Below are 15,479 nucleotides of genomic sequence, written 5' to 3'. Positions count from 1 at the left end.
TTTTTCTTTTTTTTTTTACAAAGACTATTGACCATTTCTGAACACAATTAAAAAGATAGGAGTAATTATAAACTATTTCTGGCATGTTCTATTTAGTAGCCTGTTCCCAAGAACCTGTATGTAAATGGTGACTTCTCAAAGGAGTAGTCAGTACTGGGAGGCAGGCTGATTCTGCTTCTGAATTCGAGAACATACTAGTGTTTCTGTGGATTCTGACGGATTGTTCTGGAAATACTTAAATTGAAATGCATTCATTTTCCTCCTGCTGTGCACTCAGACTTATTTCTTTTTTTCCTTCTGTCATTTCGTTACCTTTCTTATTTATTGCTGCTAGAGGAGTCTATGTCTGTTTTGAGTTCTTTGTGTGTTTTTGTTGTTGTTGTTCCTTTTACTGTTACCTTCATCCTTTTATTTTTATAATTCCTAATATGTTCTTTGTGAATTGTTTCTACAGAATAGTTTCTTTTCCAATTTTTAATAAGTTGGAAATTTGTAAAATAACATAGAGTACATTTCCTTTCCTTGGTAACTGAAATACCATCAACAGCTCTTTCATTTCTGGCTAATGTTACATTTCACTTTTTTCCCCCAAAAAGTCCTAGGTCATCACCTATTTCTTTTCCCTTTTTCGGAGGGTAGAAAGTTGATTACAGCTTTATTTTTCTATGTGTTTCTATTACGGAGTTGACCACACATAGAAATTACTTTCATTTGTCAATCTTTTTCTGTAGTAGGACAAGAAGATATAAGTGGGATGGAATGGGGAGGGGAAAAGGAATGATATGAACTTATTGGGCCATGGTAGATTCTTGTATGACTGGAGAGTAAATTTGACACTTGGTTAAAGAAAAGCCTCTGAATTTGGGAAGGGGTCAGTGGAGGAAAGAAACACTTCCTGGGAGAAAACGAAGGTATCCCTTGAGAAATGGGAGATAATTCTAATTTGAAAGAAAGAGAAGGAATATCCAGTGGCATAATAAAATATTTATCACTTAAGTTAAAAAAAAAATGATGTAAAGATTAAATGATAAAAATTTAGCACTAGAGCCCCAGCCAGATGGGTTAGTTGGTTGAAGCATCATCCCATATACCAAAAAGGTTACGGGTTTGATTCCTGGTCAGGGCATAAACTAGGTGGCTAGTTTGATCCCCAGGTGCAGCCTGCTGGGGAGGGACTGCGGGAAGTTGGCTCCAAGGTGTCTCCGGCCCCTCTCACCCAGTCCCACCCCGCTGGCCAGCTTCTAATTAATTTCCTTTCAATGTTCACGAATCCATGCACCAAGTCAGTAGAAAGACAAAGTTTCCTTCTCCCTCTCCCTCCTTCCTCTGTCTCTAAAATCAATAAGCGTATCCTCAGGTGAGGATTAAAATAAATATATATAGAATGAGAGAGAGTACTAATTGGATCATAGGATGTTAAACAAGACAGTGTCTATCAATGTTATTTCTTTCTATACTAATTTGTGTCTCAACTTTTTCTAGGTCTTCAGAGCTACTGACATAATTTTTTGGGACTTCATATTCAGAGGTCTATAAAAAGGTGACTGAGCCAAATAAATTATTTTAATTTGTTTTATTTTTTTGTATTTTGATGAATGATAAAATCATATATTGAGATAAGAATAATCAAAATTCATTCAGCAAATATTTTTTGGAAACCCTTTATGTGTTAGGCACTGTTCTGGACATTGGAACTACAACAGGGGATAAAAGCACAAAAACCACTATCCTCATAGAGTTTATAGAGAGACAAATTAACAAGTAAGTAAAAAGTATCTTAAAATTGTTTCACCCGGAGACAGTGTTAATTCTTCTCAGTCTCTAGGACACATCTCCAAACTATGTAATAGGTTAATAAATGCTATAACTACTAGGCTTAGTAAACTATACTAGGAACCTGTTGTCTTGGCTTATAAAACTAATGCCATTATTATAAGAAAATATTGCATATAGATGATCTGTTAAAAGTTCTTTATAGTTAAAATTTTAATAGTTATATTTTGAAAAGTGTTATCTAAGGAAGGAATTGTCCTCAGAGTTACATGAAAAATTTGGATTTGTTACCTTTTTTTTTTTTAATTAAGAAGCCCAGGTATTGAGAAGGCTTTATAACCTATGATTGCTTTCATTAGAAGATTAGAAGAGTCATGTAAAACTAGACAAAAGGAAAATGGAGCAATTCATGAAAAGATAAATTCATAGTTAACAATGTTTCTTAAAGTTATTTATCGACTATCAAAATTAGCTGGGGTGGGATTTCATTAAGGACTCTATTAATTATTCATTTATTAGGGAGATACCTGAAGTAATTTTTTCATCTTTTCCTTTTTAGTATATATTTTAAAAATTATTCACAGAAAAATAACAACTATCAATGTAGATTTATAAGTTGTTTTTTGTTAATGTTTTTTTTGTTGTTAATCCTCATCCAAGGATACTTTCTACTGATTTTTAGACAGAGTGGAAGGTAGGGGGAGAGACAGAGAGAGAGAGACATCAGTTGGTTGCCTCCCCCTTGGGCCCTGACCAGGGTGGGGATCAAGCCTGCAGCCAAGGTATGTGCCCTTGACCAGAATCAAATCCAGAACCCATCAGTCCACGGGCCAATGCTCCAACCACTGAGCCAGACCAGCTAGGGCTAAGTTGTTTTTTTATCTAAAAGCCTACTTTGTTTATAGGCATGTAATAATGGCTGTGACAGAGGATTTTTAATGGTGCTGAGTAACTTTTTTTGTTGTTCTTTACTGAAAATATAATACATGATTCAGATTCCTGTATTGGTCAGGGAAGGTATGGTTATTATCAGGCTCTATTTTTGATTATCGAGCCAGGCACTATGGGGGCTTTTTTATTTTTATTTTTAATTCGAATTATACAGTGATACTAAAAGTAGCAAAAGTTGAGCCAACAATCCTCAGTATTTAATGTTTTGCCCTTTGGGCTTATTTGATGTGTTCTCCTATCATTGTAGATTTTTGTTTCAATTTTCCAGAGACTGTTAAGGCTGTACTGCTTAAATCTCTGTCTGGATATATTGTTAGGGAAAGGAAACATTTATGTGTGTGACAGGCTCAAAGGCAAAAGGTTATATTAGTCACTTTTATGAGCTGTGAAGAAGCAATAGATAGGAAGATTTGCCCTTTCATTTTAGTCTCAAGTCTTAGCAATATGTCACCTTCTGTTGAGTAGAACCAGATCTATTGCCACATCCATATTTGAAGAGTCCTAGATCCATTGGAGAGATGAAGCTCTTGCGAAGTGTAGGTGCCTGGGAGGACTGCTCAATTGATAGTTATTCTAGCATTCTAAAATGACACAAGAGTAATACAATTTATGCGTTCTTAAAAATCTTGGATTGATTCACTGTTCACAACTGGGTTTTTTACCCATATTAATTTGCTTCATATATCAAAATAAGATTGAAGCATCTCAGATTGTCTACCATTTAAAATATTAAATATTTTTCATGCCATATTTTTTTAAGTATAAATAATCGTTTGAATTTTCTACCATCTTCATTTACCATTAATCAGTATATCAATCATGACTCTTTGCAGTCTTTTTACAGAAATCTTTATCAATCTGGGTCTTTAACATGACTTTCTTCCCACACAAAATGCTTGTATTTCATCCTTTTAATGTTTTTGTTGTATTTAATGGGTTTTTTTGCAATATAAAACCATTAATGTAAAATCATACAAAGGAAACTTTTTTCCCTTTGCACCATACCTCCAAATATCTTAATCTACTTTTGCATTTTTACACTTCAGTAGTTTGTGAGTCTTTCTGTTCTCAAATTCCACTGGTTATGGTCACCAACTCTCAAGGTATCATCACTGCTTTTCCATACAAAGTTTTCTGATCTTTATCATGAAACTGTATTCTTCATGGTTTACGTTTTTATTCATACCTTGCAATGGATGTTACCTCACAAATATAGTTGTTAAAATAAACTGCATCTTCTCCCAAAATTACAGTTAAAAATGGTTTTAAAAAAGAAAAGAGGCCTGGCTGGCATGATTGAGAGGTTGAGTGTCGACCTGTGAACCAGGAGGTCAATGTTCAGTTCCTGGTTGGGGCACGTGCCTGTGTTGTAGGCTCAATTCCCAGTGTGGGGCGTGTAAGGTGGCAGCCGATTGATGATTCTCTCTCATCATTGATATTTCTCTCTCTTTCCCTCTTCATCTCCCTTCCTCTCTGAAATCAGTAAAAATAAATTTTTTTTTCAAAAAAAGGAAGAGTGTGTTCTATAACAAAAGAAGGCAATAAGAAACAGCTGTGTCTAGTCAGATAGAAACAAATTGATCTCTTTTATCATATTTAATTTGAAAGAAATAACATTGGCTGCTGGAAAAACTGCATTTGTTTGTGGTGGGCGGAGGGAGCAGCGTTTAAATGAAGATTTTGAATTGTCAAAAAATTAAACTGACATTTCCATTAACCAGCCTATATCTTTAAAATTGTTAGGTCTCAGGCTACTGGAAAATTTCGTTTGATGAGATGTCGTACAGTGGGGGAAATGTGCTTATTAGTGAGCTGGACAAACTATTACTTTCTCTTTATCTGAAAGGTGGAAAAATAAAATAGAAATGAAAAGAAAGCATAACTTTTGCTACCTCATTAATGAAGTGCATAGTAAACATGGGACATGTGTAGATCTCTTGCTGTACTTATTTTATATTTATCCCTTTAAAAGGCTTATTCAAAAAGTGGAAAAAATGTTTAGGATAAATATAAAGAACTATCTGGTTACTAGATATTTTCCTTTGCTATGGCAGGATTCCTCATGTCCATAACATGTTGGTTGAGGCTCTACAGCTCACCCCCACTCTCAGAGTGGCCAGTCTCCATTAATTGGACCCCGTGATTTCCACTTTCTGCTGTGTTGGACGTCATGAGCATTGCAATCCCTCTGGGAGTCACCACACCAGATACATCCTACTCAGATATGGCTGCTGGATCAGAGTAAGTGCTACTTCCTAGCTAGTAGGTGAATTACCAGTTTGTGTGGATACAACTTGTGGGCATCTAATAATAAACATGTAGTATTTTCTAAACCCAAGCCTAGCCCACTATAAATAACATTAGACCCTTTCTCCCATAGAAGCTGAATATGGGAGGGGAAAAATTGGGGAGGGGGGTTTCTAAGTAAATAATTAAATGGGATGAAATTTGCAAAGTAGTGACTACATTTTTATTTGTTTTGATGGGTGGGGAAGATTGAAATAAAGTAGGTGTCACTACCTGCTTCTGTAGAATTGGTGGATGGAGATAAAGAGGAGTTCTCTCCAACTGATTTTCCTTGAAGGCCTCTTCCTATGTACTTCTCATTATTCTAGAGTAAAGGGGCTGAAACTTTATATGGGCAGGTTACTTAAACCTTATATGGGGCAGAAAACATGGAAAGTTAGTGTCATCTGTTTTTTATAATATTCATTGCCTAGAAAGAGGACCTTCAAAATCAGTGGTACCAAACTTTTTTTTCAGCTAAGAGCAGCTTTAGGAATTCAGAGTTTGTCGAAAAGTCCAATCCCTAAAATAGACTCTCAATTCTTGAAGAATTTAAATGCCAAATGGCAATAAAGGTAGGCCTTCGTTATAAAACTTTATATATTATTCACAGTTTAAAAGATTTTAGCCTTTTGTATCCCTTCTCTTTTAAGTGTCCGAGATTCCCCCTGCTCACAGATTACCCCTCTTGTCCTTTTACCTCCCTTGTACCCAATCTTCCTTGCTTACAGAAAGGAAGTGGAAGCCCCCTACCTTTCAAGACGAAGTGGCACTACACAAGGATGTGAAAGTCCAGCGAAAGAGACCCAAGGGGCCTAGGGGGCAGCACACCCCCAGAAGCCAAGTCTATTCCAGGCAGTACCAGGGATTAGGGTCTGGGCTGGAAAAATCCTGGTGTTTTGAATATGTTCAGGTCCAGTTCAGACTCTTGATCCCACAGCCACTTCTAGAGTGAGGTGGGTGTTGCTCTAATTCCCCTGTTTCTCTTGCCATTTTCACAGTCCCCGGGGATTCTCCCCCTTCAGCAAAGAAAAGCAACTGTACTAGAACTCTGGGTTCAACTGCATCCCTGATTAATAGTGGTTTTCTTCCTTAAAACTGAGAATATTAGTAAAGAGCATGTATATTTCTTCATAAAGCCACTTAGGATAACTTAACTGCTTGCTGACTTCCTTAAAGAGGAAGGCTTAAAATGAAACTACTCTAAGCAGCAATGTATTATTATATTCTGGGGTAGTCTAGAATTTAACACAGTTTTGGCCTTATTCCCATATAAAACGAAAGATGGAGGGTGGGAGATAGAGAAGGGTGGATAGTGTTTCTTCCATGCCCCCCCCCCATTTTTTTGTGTTTTTTTTGTTTTTTGGGGGGGGGGGAGGTTTGCATGCCAAAGAGATTTCGTTATGCCAATAGCCAAGGTTTCCAATTTTATAACTATTCCCCAAGTAAGTTACTTAAAAATATTCCTGTATTAGTAATTGGTTGCATAGTATTAATAGATTTTTATAAAGTTAGCCACTAGCCTCCTATATGGATTGACTAGCAAACTATATAGGTAGACAACATTAACATTTGTGAGAAATTTTAATAAAAAGATTAAATCAGTGAGTTTGGGATAAGTAAATAAGAAAAATACCAAAAACAGTTATTCTTAAAACTGGTGTTTTCCCCAGAGTGCACAGATGACTGCCCATACATGTTGCTAGGGAATCCAGAAGTAATTGCAGAAAGAAGAAATACTTCTGGCATAAAAAATTTGCCTACAATGTTTCTATTTTTTGAGACATTTCATTCACAATCTCCAGGCAGATTTTTGATAGTGCGATCATAACTAATTACACAATTATTTGTTTGGTATTTCTACAAAGCAAGAGAATGTCAACAATTAGCTTATATGCCATTCTGTTAAATTATTGTTGCCTATTTTAATGCTTCATCATGCATATTTTACTGTCATGCATATTCTACTAGTCTAGGCACTGGTATGAAGATTAAATCTGATATGGAGGGCAAAATACTCAACCAAGAAAAAGACCTAGGTTTTACCTCATGCTTTTTTTAAGCTGATGACATTATGCATTATCCCTTTTTCATATATTTGTAGGGGGAAAAGTCTAGCTATAACAAAGGAAGAAAAGATTTTTCTGAATGTATAGTCTTGCCATAAATGCACTTCAGACATTTCCCAAGAGGTAGCATTATAGCAGCAGATTGCATATTGTACTTGGAACACAATTGATGGAGTGTATCTGTTGTAAGCATGGGCTCTGTGTATGTGCCCAACTGTCAATTTAAACATAAGGGGGGAAAAGGCTATAGTTACATTTGCATTAAATGGTTGGCTAATAAAGAGATGCAGTCCTAACACTAAGTTTTAATCCATTTAAATTATAGATAAGAGCTGATATATACATCAAGGAATATCCTAAGAAATATCCTATATTTACCTGTCAACATGTAACTGTATTGAATCACTAACCAGTATGGAAATTACAAAGTTTCCTCATCAAAAGATATGGGCTTAAATTTTAGTATTTGGCATGCATAGCAATATATTAAATGCTGTGCTTGACTAGAAAGTATTGTGCAATGGGGTGGCCTTTTAACCTCCAAAACATACATTTTATTTTTATTCCCTAGACTTGCACATGAATTGCATATGTTCATATTTACCCAGTTTGGAGATGGGTAAGGTAAAACCAACATAGTTACATCTCCATGGCCATCTTTTATTTCATGTCACTTTTCCTTCTCCCCACCCCCCAAGAAAAACAAAACTACACAGGTCATTCCTAATAAACAGCTGTCATGTTTCACCCCATGTGTTCAGTGGTACAAAATCTCTTATATAAAATATGTACAGCTCTTTGGAATACTTGTTTATCAAGTAAATTAATGTATAAAATTACTTTCTCTTGATTTTCCATCATAGAAACTAAATTCTGCCTTCATTTTATTAATGCTTGTCTACCTTTGGTTTCATTTAGGAAACCCCACCTGTTTCCTAATACTCAGAGCTGATTGCCTTCCAATGAGCCATGTTCAGATCATCTTTTTCTCGAGTATACTGACCTGCATTCTTGATTTATTCCCTCCCAGTTCCCATCTTGCAGACACTCTTTTAAAGTAATAAAATGCATGCACTTCACTAACAGAGAATACTTTCCTGTGTCTAAAGTTCTTCTTTACCTAGAAATTACCTTTGCTGTTATTAATAAGATCCCTTCTCACAGTTTTGGAGCATATGATTGGGTGAGTTGGATACATATATCAGAATTTTCTTTTATCCCTCACTTCTCAGCTGACATTGTGCCACATTGAACCTCACATTTTATTCCTGCCAAGTACTATATATTGTCTATTTTTAATATATTGAAATAAACATATTACTTGAGGCAAACAGTATGCATTATTTGATTCCCTAAAAAACCCTTTGATCTCTAAGGTTGAGTTATGCATGGTGTCCTTGGAGTTTCTAATTTGTGAGTCTCTGTTCTGGTTAATTTAAATAAATGACATAATCTATTATTCATTATGCAAAGTCATACAATTGCATTAATTATGTTTCAAAATTCTGCCAAACATAACCACTAAAGTTTTTTTTTCCCCCTAAAACTCACATTTTATCCTTTGCCACCTATGCCTTTTTATTATCAAGTAAAGGATTACGTTGAATTTCTAAATTTGAACACATTTATAATTCTTTTATATTAATAAATTGTGCCTGAACTGTTTATTTTCCACTCAAGGAGGGTCCTAAAAGATACTGAACCAAGCTGCTCACTAAGCCTGGTTACTTAAGATCTCATATAATTTTCTTTCAGTGTTATCCTGGTTTACAAACCAGTTAGGCAGAGTAGAAAGAGCACAGGCTTTGGAGTCAGACATTGTTTCAAATCCTGGCTCTGTGTAAACTCATACCTGTTTACCCTTCTGTAAATAAGGGGTTCTATTTACCATGTTTAGTAGTTGTAGAGTAAATGAATTAATATATATATATATACAGTACCTAGAAAATAATGGGAAATTCAAATTGGTAGTCACTGTTGCTGTTGTCATTAGACTAACAAAACATCTCAGTAGAGTTTTGATTATTTTGAAGTTCTATTGTATTATCATGCAGCTGTAAGATAATTGTGTCCTTGATATGCTTGCATGTCATTGGTGGATGAGAAGTTATTACTCTAATATTTGAAAGGTGTTTGGGGGTTCATCAAGATGAGAGGTATAAATATAAGATGCCATTGTTTTTACCTGTACTTTCTTCAGGGTATCCAGTCTTGGTAGTGAATGGAAGAGGGCCTGGTCCCTGGGGCAGTGCAGAAGGCACTTTCATCATCTCACTCACTGCAAATGTCATGTGAGGTTTCATGGAAGTATTAAGAGATCCAATTAAGAAGAATAGTTCTGAGTCTAAAGCAGCCCAGAGTGGCTTCTCTAGGGGAAACTCCCTGCTCAGCTGGTACGTTTGTGTTTGTCATTAGGGACACCTTGTATCCCAGGTGCCTGCCTTGAGACATCTGCCTGTACTGGCTTCATGTTACACACAAATCCACATTTAATAACACTCGTAGTGTTATTTATAGGCTTAGTTATGTTAATCAGATTATTTCACTGAGTTCTTTATTCTAGTAGCTGGTGGTTGTGGAAAGAGGAGGGGTTAGAATGGGAAGTTAAGTTTTAGTTTAAGGGAAGATTAGGTGTTATGCTATCATGCATTGCTTTTCGCCTTTGTGCAGCCCTGAATCTGTGGAGGCTAGTCCAGCAGTTAATGAGAAGAGCGTGTATTCCACTCATAATTATGGGACCACTCAGAGGCATGGGTGTCGAGGACTGCCTTATGCTGTGAGTATGCATTTGTTTCTCTCCAAAGCAGTGATCTTCCTGGAGTGTAATCCATTCTTATACATTGTGACTTTCTTGCAATGTTTATATGCAGCATGACGAAGTTGCCCCTTTTGCACTTCCCTGCCTCCAGCGGACGTCTAGCCCTGCATCATTGTTCTTGTTTTTATGTCCCAGTTGACCTTGGCATTTTGTTTTATCACTTTCCTGGTTGAAGCCAAAAAACGAAGGGTACTACTTTCTTCTTTCTTTCCATATGTACCATACTTTAGGGGAGAGAGGGGCCAGTGTTTGGACACTGTTGATTTAAAAAATCTTATTTTCAGGATCATAATTACGGAGCCCCTCCTCCTCCGACACCTCCTGCTTCTCCCCCTGTCCAGACGATCATCCCTCGTTCTGACCTGAATGGCCTGCCGTCGCCCGTAGAGGAACGCTGTGGAGACAGCCCGAACTCTGAAGGAGAGACTGTTCCTACCTGGTGTCCTTGTGGTCTTTCTCAGGATGGCTTCCTTCTCAACTGTGACAAGTGCAGGTAAGATCATGTTCCATCTAAATTCAAGCCTGGGTTGCTGGGATTAGGGTTTCTTATTAGTAGGGAAAAGCTCAAAGTATTCTTTCTTGTGTTTGTTAATGTAGATGATTCCTTAGTGCTCCTTGGCTCGAATTCTCTGCACTAGGTGAGAATTGCTGACAACAAGGAATGAGAGATTGATGTTAAAGCTATTGAATTTGATATGAAATTTAATGTCCTGGATACTTTTGGTAGGTGGGAGGAAGGGGGTAGTGTATACAGAGACACATCTCCCATGTGTGCGATGATGTGCTGCATGCTGTTGGAAGGACTACTTTAAGTTTATTTTCCATCTTTAGGGGAATGAGCAGGGGGAAGGTTATTAGACTTCATCGGCGGAAGCAGGACAACATATCAGGTGAGCAGAAGATGGGTTATGCCCATATTTTGACATAAAGTATTTTGTATTTTAAGTATTTGTCTAAACCCCTTCTGTAAGTTCCCATGGTCCCTAGCTCATTTCACGGAAAGAGAGAGAAGTCCTCTGAAAACCACTGTGTAATTCTCTTAACGTCCATAAGTGACATTTTAGCTCTGTAGCAATCAAAATATTTTTTGTGAGCAAAAAACATCAGGTCCTTTTTCTATGTTACATACTGAAACAATGGAGCTTTGGGACTGATTATCAGGGGAGAAATAGATACAATATAGAACAGTTTATTTGCTTACTGCCAATGATAAAGAATCTTGTTTTCAAATGGGAGGTGGGTATTTATGTTGTTCTACAGATAGAGTTAGTAGTAGAAGTAATGACTTACTGGATTATGGAATAAATCTATCAGAATAAGCTGCTTTAATATACTTTTGAATATTTATATAATGTGAACTATGAAATAACCTTTTCAGGTGGGGACAGCAGTGCAACAGAAAGCTGGGATGAGGAGCTTTCTCCTTCCACTGTGTTGTATACAGCAACACAGCACACACCTACAAGCATCACCTTAACTGTTAGAAGAACCAAACCCAAGAAGCGGAAAAAGAGTCCAGAAAAGGGTCGTGCAGCACCAAAGACAAAGAAAATCAAGGTATGGAGGGTAAAGTATCTTAAATAGAAATATGTCTGAAATAGCTCAAATTTTGGACCAAGAATGCACCAAAATTCTTTTAAGAATTTGATCCAGATGTTTGAAGGGCCACTTTTGCTCTACTTGCAAAAATCGGCTAATCTGTTGTCAACATGTAGACCAACCTCTCTTCTGCCACTCCATACCATCACAACTGGCACAAAGTTTCTTCTCCTCCAAGCCCCATCCCAGGTATGAAATCCTAGCCCCACCTGGTAACAAGCCCATATGTGCTACACCCTCCAGTCTAGGCTTCCACTATCCTTATAGTATCTCCCTGCCTCCTCAGCCCAAAGTAGTCTGAAATTCTTGTCCTGGTACATGCCTACTTCATGTCATTGGATTGATTTATTTCCTTGTTTCAAAAAGTTAGGAAATGTCTCTTGAATGGTCTAGGCTTCCTCAGTGTTGTGGTCACTTTCCTGTATTCTAGGAGAAACCTCTTCTGTTTTGTGTTCTTTCTTCCCCATCATGGCAACTTTGTTGCTCCTAGGTGACTTGCCCATCCCTTGCTAAGGGGATTGGTCTTTGTTTCCTTCTTAATTTCAAAACTGGTAAATCTGCCACCTTACTTAACATTTTAATTTACTTTTTCTTTTAGTGTCAGGTGTGTATATAGGATTTAAGTGATGCATGCTCTTCCCTGTTAATTACCTAGTTTCACAATGGGAAGTACTGGAGTTAGCCACAGAGTTCACGCTCCTTGAGCTACCCCCTATTCTTGATAATAGTGTGGGGAATTCAATTATATTTGTTACCTAGGGAAAAGGGGACAGGCTAGAACACTAGTTCTTGCCTTAGTTTTAGTCTCAGATAGGTATAACTGTCATTCTTGGTACCAAGTTTTGTTTTGTTCTACTTGTTTTCCTCTTTGGGATAGGCATTTCGAGAGGGATCCCGGAAGTCCTTGCGGATGAAGGTAAGGGGTATTCTTCCCTGATGCTGTGTTTTACTTCACTGTGATCTTGCATTTTGGTTAGCTTCTTTCCTGACATTGATGGTCTGGGAATCTTGGATTCTACTTTTTGTTAGTTTGTAATTGTTGCCATTGGTTTTCATAGAACCTTTCTCCAAAGTAGATTTTCTTGGCCATTTTCTGAAATATTTTCTCTTTCTGTAATTAGCTTTCATTTGTTGGTTTTTCATTAGCTGCTTTTCTGGGGGTAAGTGACATTTTGCCAAATAAAATGAGGCAGATATGTTCTGTTATTGTGTTTGGCCTCAACCTCAGGAGTGAGGTTTTTCTGGTAAAATAAGATCTCTTATGTACCTACCCTAGGACCATGTGGGCTTTAGTCACCAGTTGGGAGGATAGTTTTCATCAGTAGGAAAGTGGTATTTATTGATAGGACCTACTCTTATTGGAATTACTTACATTTGAACTGTTTTCTTCTGGCATATTTATTTGATATAGAAGATTCCGATGGCTGATGTGTTTCTTTTCTTCGGTTGTCAAATAAAAGAGCTTATGAGGCATGATTTTGGGTAACAGTTGGAGAATAGAGAAATTATGTGCAATGGACTTTAGGTACTGGGTGACAAAAACAGAATTTGCCCAAAGGAGATTTGATTGTACTATCTGGTATTTCCCTATAACTATTCATGTCCCTAAACATATAAATGATATAAAAGCAGAATCTTTCCTATTGACTGTTATATGGGAAAAACATTAAAATATTTTAGTGAAGATAAGCTTTATTAGGATATATATGTGTGTATATATATATGGAGTACAACATGACTGATGTTAACAAAGATTACAGGTGGCACTTGATCTAAAATTTGAAGACCTTGCCTTGTATACACCTATAAATAGACTGGTACATATCTGTAGAAGAGATGGGAAGAAGACTTAGAGCCCAAGAGCATCAGAGTCTTGAGATACCTTAAAACACAACTTAATTATTATCTCCTTCAAGGGGCCAAGTTTGCTTTAACTGCCCCTTTATTTTTGTCTCCTTTGCTTACAGGGAGCCTTTAAATAGAGTTATAGAACAGACAAAGGCTTATCCTAGCTGTTAAGCCCTTTTCTATTTTATCAGCTATTATAATTTGTCTTTAGAGATTTGAAATGTTTTGAAAGCTGTTGATCAACTCTCCAGAAAACTACACATAAACCCCAAATATTGCTTGTTATTTTGACATGTTGACACACAGTCCCATAAACATGCTAAAATTTATACAATAAAAAAATACTAGTCAGTTTATTTTAATTCTCATACCAGAATTTTAAGTTGAGTTGCAAATTTTGTACTCAGAATTCATTATTAAGAACTTCACCAAAGTTCTGGGTGATAGCTATAAGAATGGGAAGAATCTGTCATTTGGATTTTTAATCCCACAGTCAGGCACTTTCCTACTTGGAGACTACTCAAAATTTCTCAACTTTGACACTACTGACATTTTGAACCAAGAAATTCTTGGGCTGTTGAAGGGAGCTGTTTTTTTGCATTGTAGGCTGTTTAACAACATCCTTGGCATCTACCCACTAGTACCAATAACACATAGGTGTGATAATAAAAAATGACTTCAGATAGTACCAAATATCTCCTTAAGGGCAAATTACCTCTGGTTGAGAACCACTGTTCTAAACCTACTGAGATAGGGTGTTCAGTACCCAGAAGAATGGGACAGCAGATTAGACAGAGTTGTATCAATGAATAACATATGATTCTGTGGCAAAGGCTTCTCATATATGTTGAGTGTAATAAGTCAAAAGTTTAGTGATCCCTATTGGTTGCTTAAACTTGGGAATACTGTTTGGGCATCCATAATTCTCAGTCTTATAAGCAAGCACCCTTAAGTCTTAGGTTTTGTACTTTTTTTTTTTTCTCAGCTGTTACATCTCAAGCAGATGAAATTCTGTTCTCAGTGTGTTGTTGGTCTTAGGTGTTTCTTAGATCCTTTGTTTGTTGTTCAGTCTTTTGGACTCTAGCATGAAATGTAAAAAACAGTCGTATTGATGTTTTCCTTTTCCTTTCGTGGGGAAAGGATGGTAGACAACAGTCAGTTAAAACCAGTGACACAAAAATGAAAGAAAGCAATTGTTACAGTAGGTATAAATGTTGTCTATATCATTCATGAAAGTACGTTTAATTTTCTTATGCCTGTTTTTGCAAGTTTAGTGTGGACATTATTTATGAGTAGCTTTGTTACTATACTGTCTTTTCCTTCTAATCATCACTAATATGACATCATCACAATTATTTGTTTTGTTTTCTGATGGTACCTTAAGTCTTGAGCTCTAGAGAGGAGAGCATGTGTCAGACTTAAATTCTGTCTCTGTAGCTCAAGCACACAAAAAACTGTTTAGGATAATGCTTATGTGATATAATAATATTTTCTTAGTACTGTCACCATAGAGGGCAATGGTTTTCCCTAGAGAAGCATAGTAAAGTACTCTCAGCATTTTCCAAACTCTACCTACCCACCCCCTCTCCTCACCTCAGCTTTTCAAAGTGTGGCTATTGAAACTGTCGAAAATAGAGTGTTAGAAAGATACACTCCAGAATGATAGCTTTTTCTATGGGAAATGAGATGATGGGTTATTTATTTATTTGGGTCACATGTATATTTCAAGTGAACATGTAATAATTGTATAATGAACATAAGTCACACAAAAACAAAAACATTCTCCTGGAGAGAAGTAAAATACTATCAATTTGGGCTGGCACACTAATAGAGATGTCCAAGAAATACTTAAATTTAAGTGATGTGATATTTGAGAGGTCTCTTGTTCATTTTCATGAAAATTTTCTTCTTAACTTGATTTTTATGACTTAAAGATGGTCATAAAACTACAGTGATGGGATAGAAGTATGATCCAGATTAATTTCTCACTTTAGAAATGAGGAAAACTGAGCTTTTTTAAGGCTTCCCTGCTCATTGGTAATGAAACCATTATAGAAGCCAGATCCCCTGACTCCCAGGCATTACTCTTTTATGCCACACCAACTGCCACTTAAAAACAAATTTTATGAGACTCA

General features: G+C 36.6%; 1 protein-coding gene across 19 annotated transcripts in view; it reads left to right on the top strand.

Moving 5' to 3' along the window:
- Positions 1–15,479, top strand: part of SETD5 (SET domain containing 5) — an 80,188-nt gene that overhangs the window by 28,938 nt on the left and 35,771 nt on the right. For 3 of the 19 annotated variants that reach the window (XM_014542784.1, XM_014542776.1, XM_014542777.1), the window contains exons 2-10: positions 1,483–1,540; positions 4,779–4,965; positions 5,742–5,966; positions 9,280–9,472; positions 9,750–9,855; positions 10,182–10,390; positions 10,729–10,787; positions 11,276–11,454; positions 12,374–12,412. In XM_014542784.1, coding sequence (XP_014398270.1) covers positions 9,381–9,472; positions 9,750–9,855; positions 10,182–10,390; positions 10,729–10,787; positions 11,276–11,454; positions 12,374–12,412 — 684 coding nt within the window. In that variant the 5' untranslated portion in view covers positions 1,483–1,540; positions 4,779–4,965; positions 5,742–5,966; positions 9,280–9,380. The other 16 variants (XM_014542786.1, XM_014542783.1, XM_014542779.1 and 13 more) reach the window with 15 other exon arrangements.

The sequence above is a fragment of the Myotis brandtii genome, unplaced genomic scaffold (genome assembly GCF_000412655.1).
Source record: "Myotis brandtii unplaced genomic scaffold, ASM41265v1 scaffold312, whole genome shotgun sequence".
NCBI classification, from domain to species: domain Eukaryota; kingdom Metazoa; phylum Chordata; class Mammalia; order Chiroptera; family Vespertilionidae; genus Myotis; species Myotis brandtii.
The sequence above is the reverse complement of the archived record's forward strand: the minus strand, read 5'-3'. Positions and strand labels throughout refer to the sequence as shown.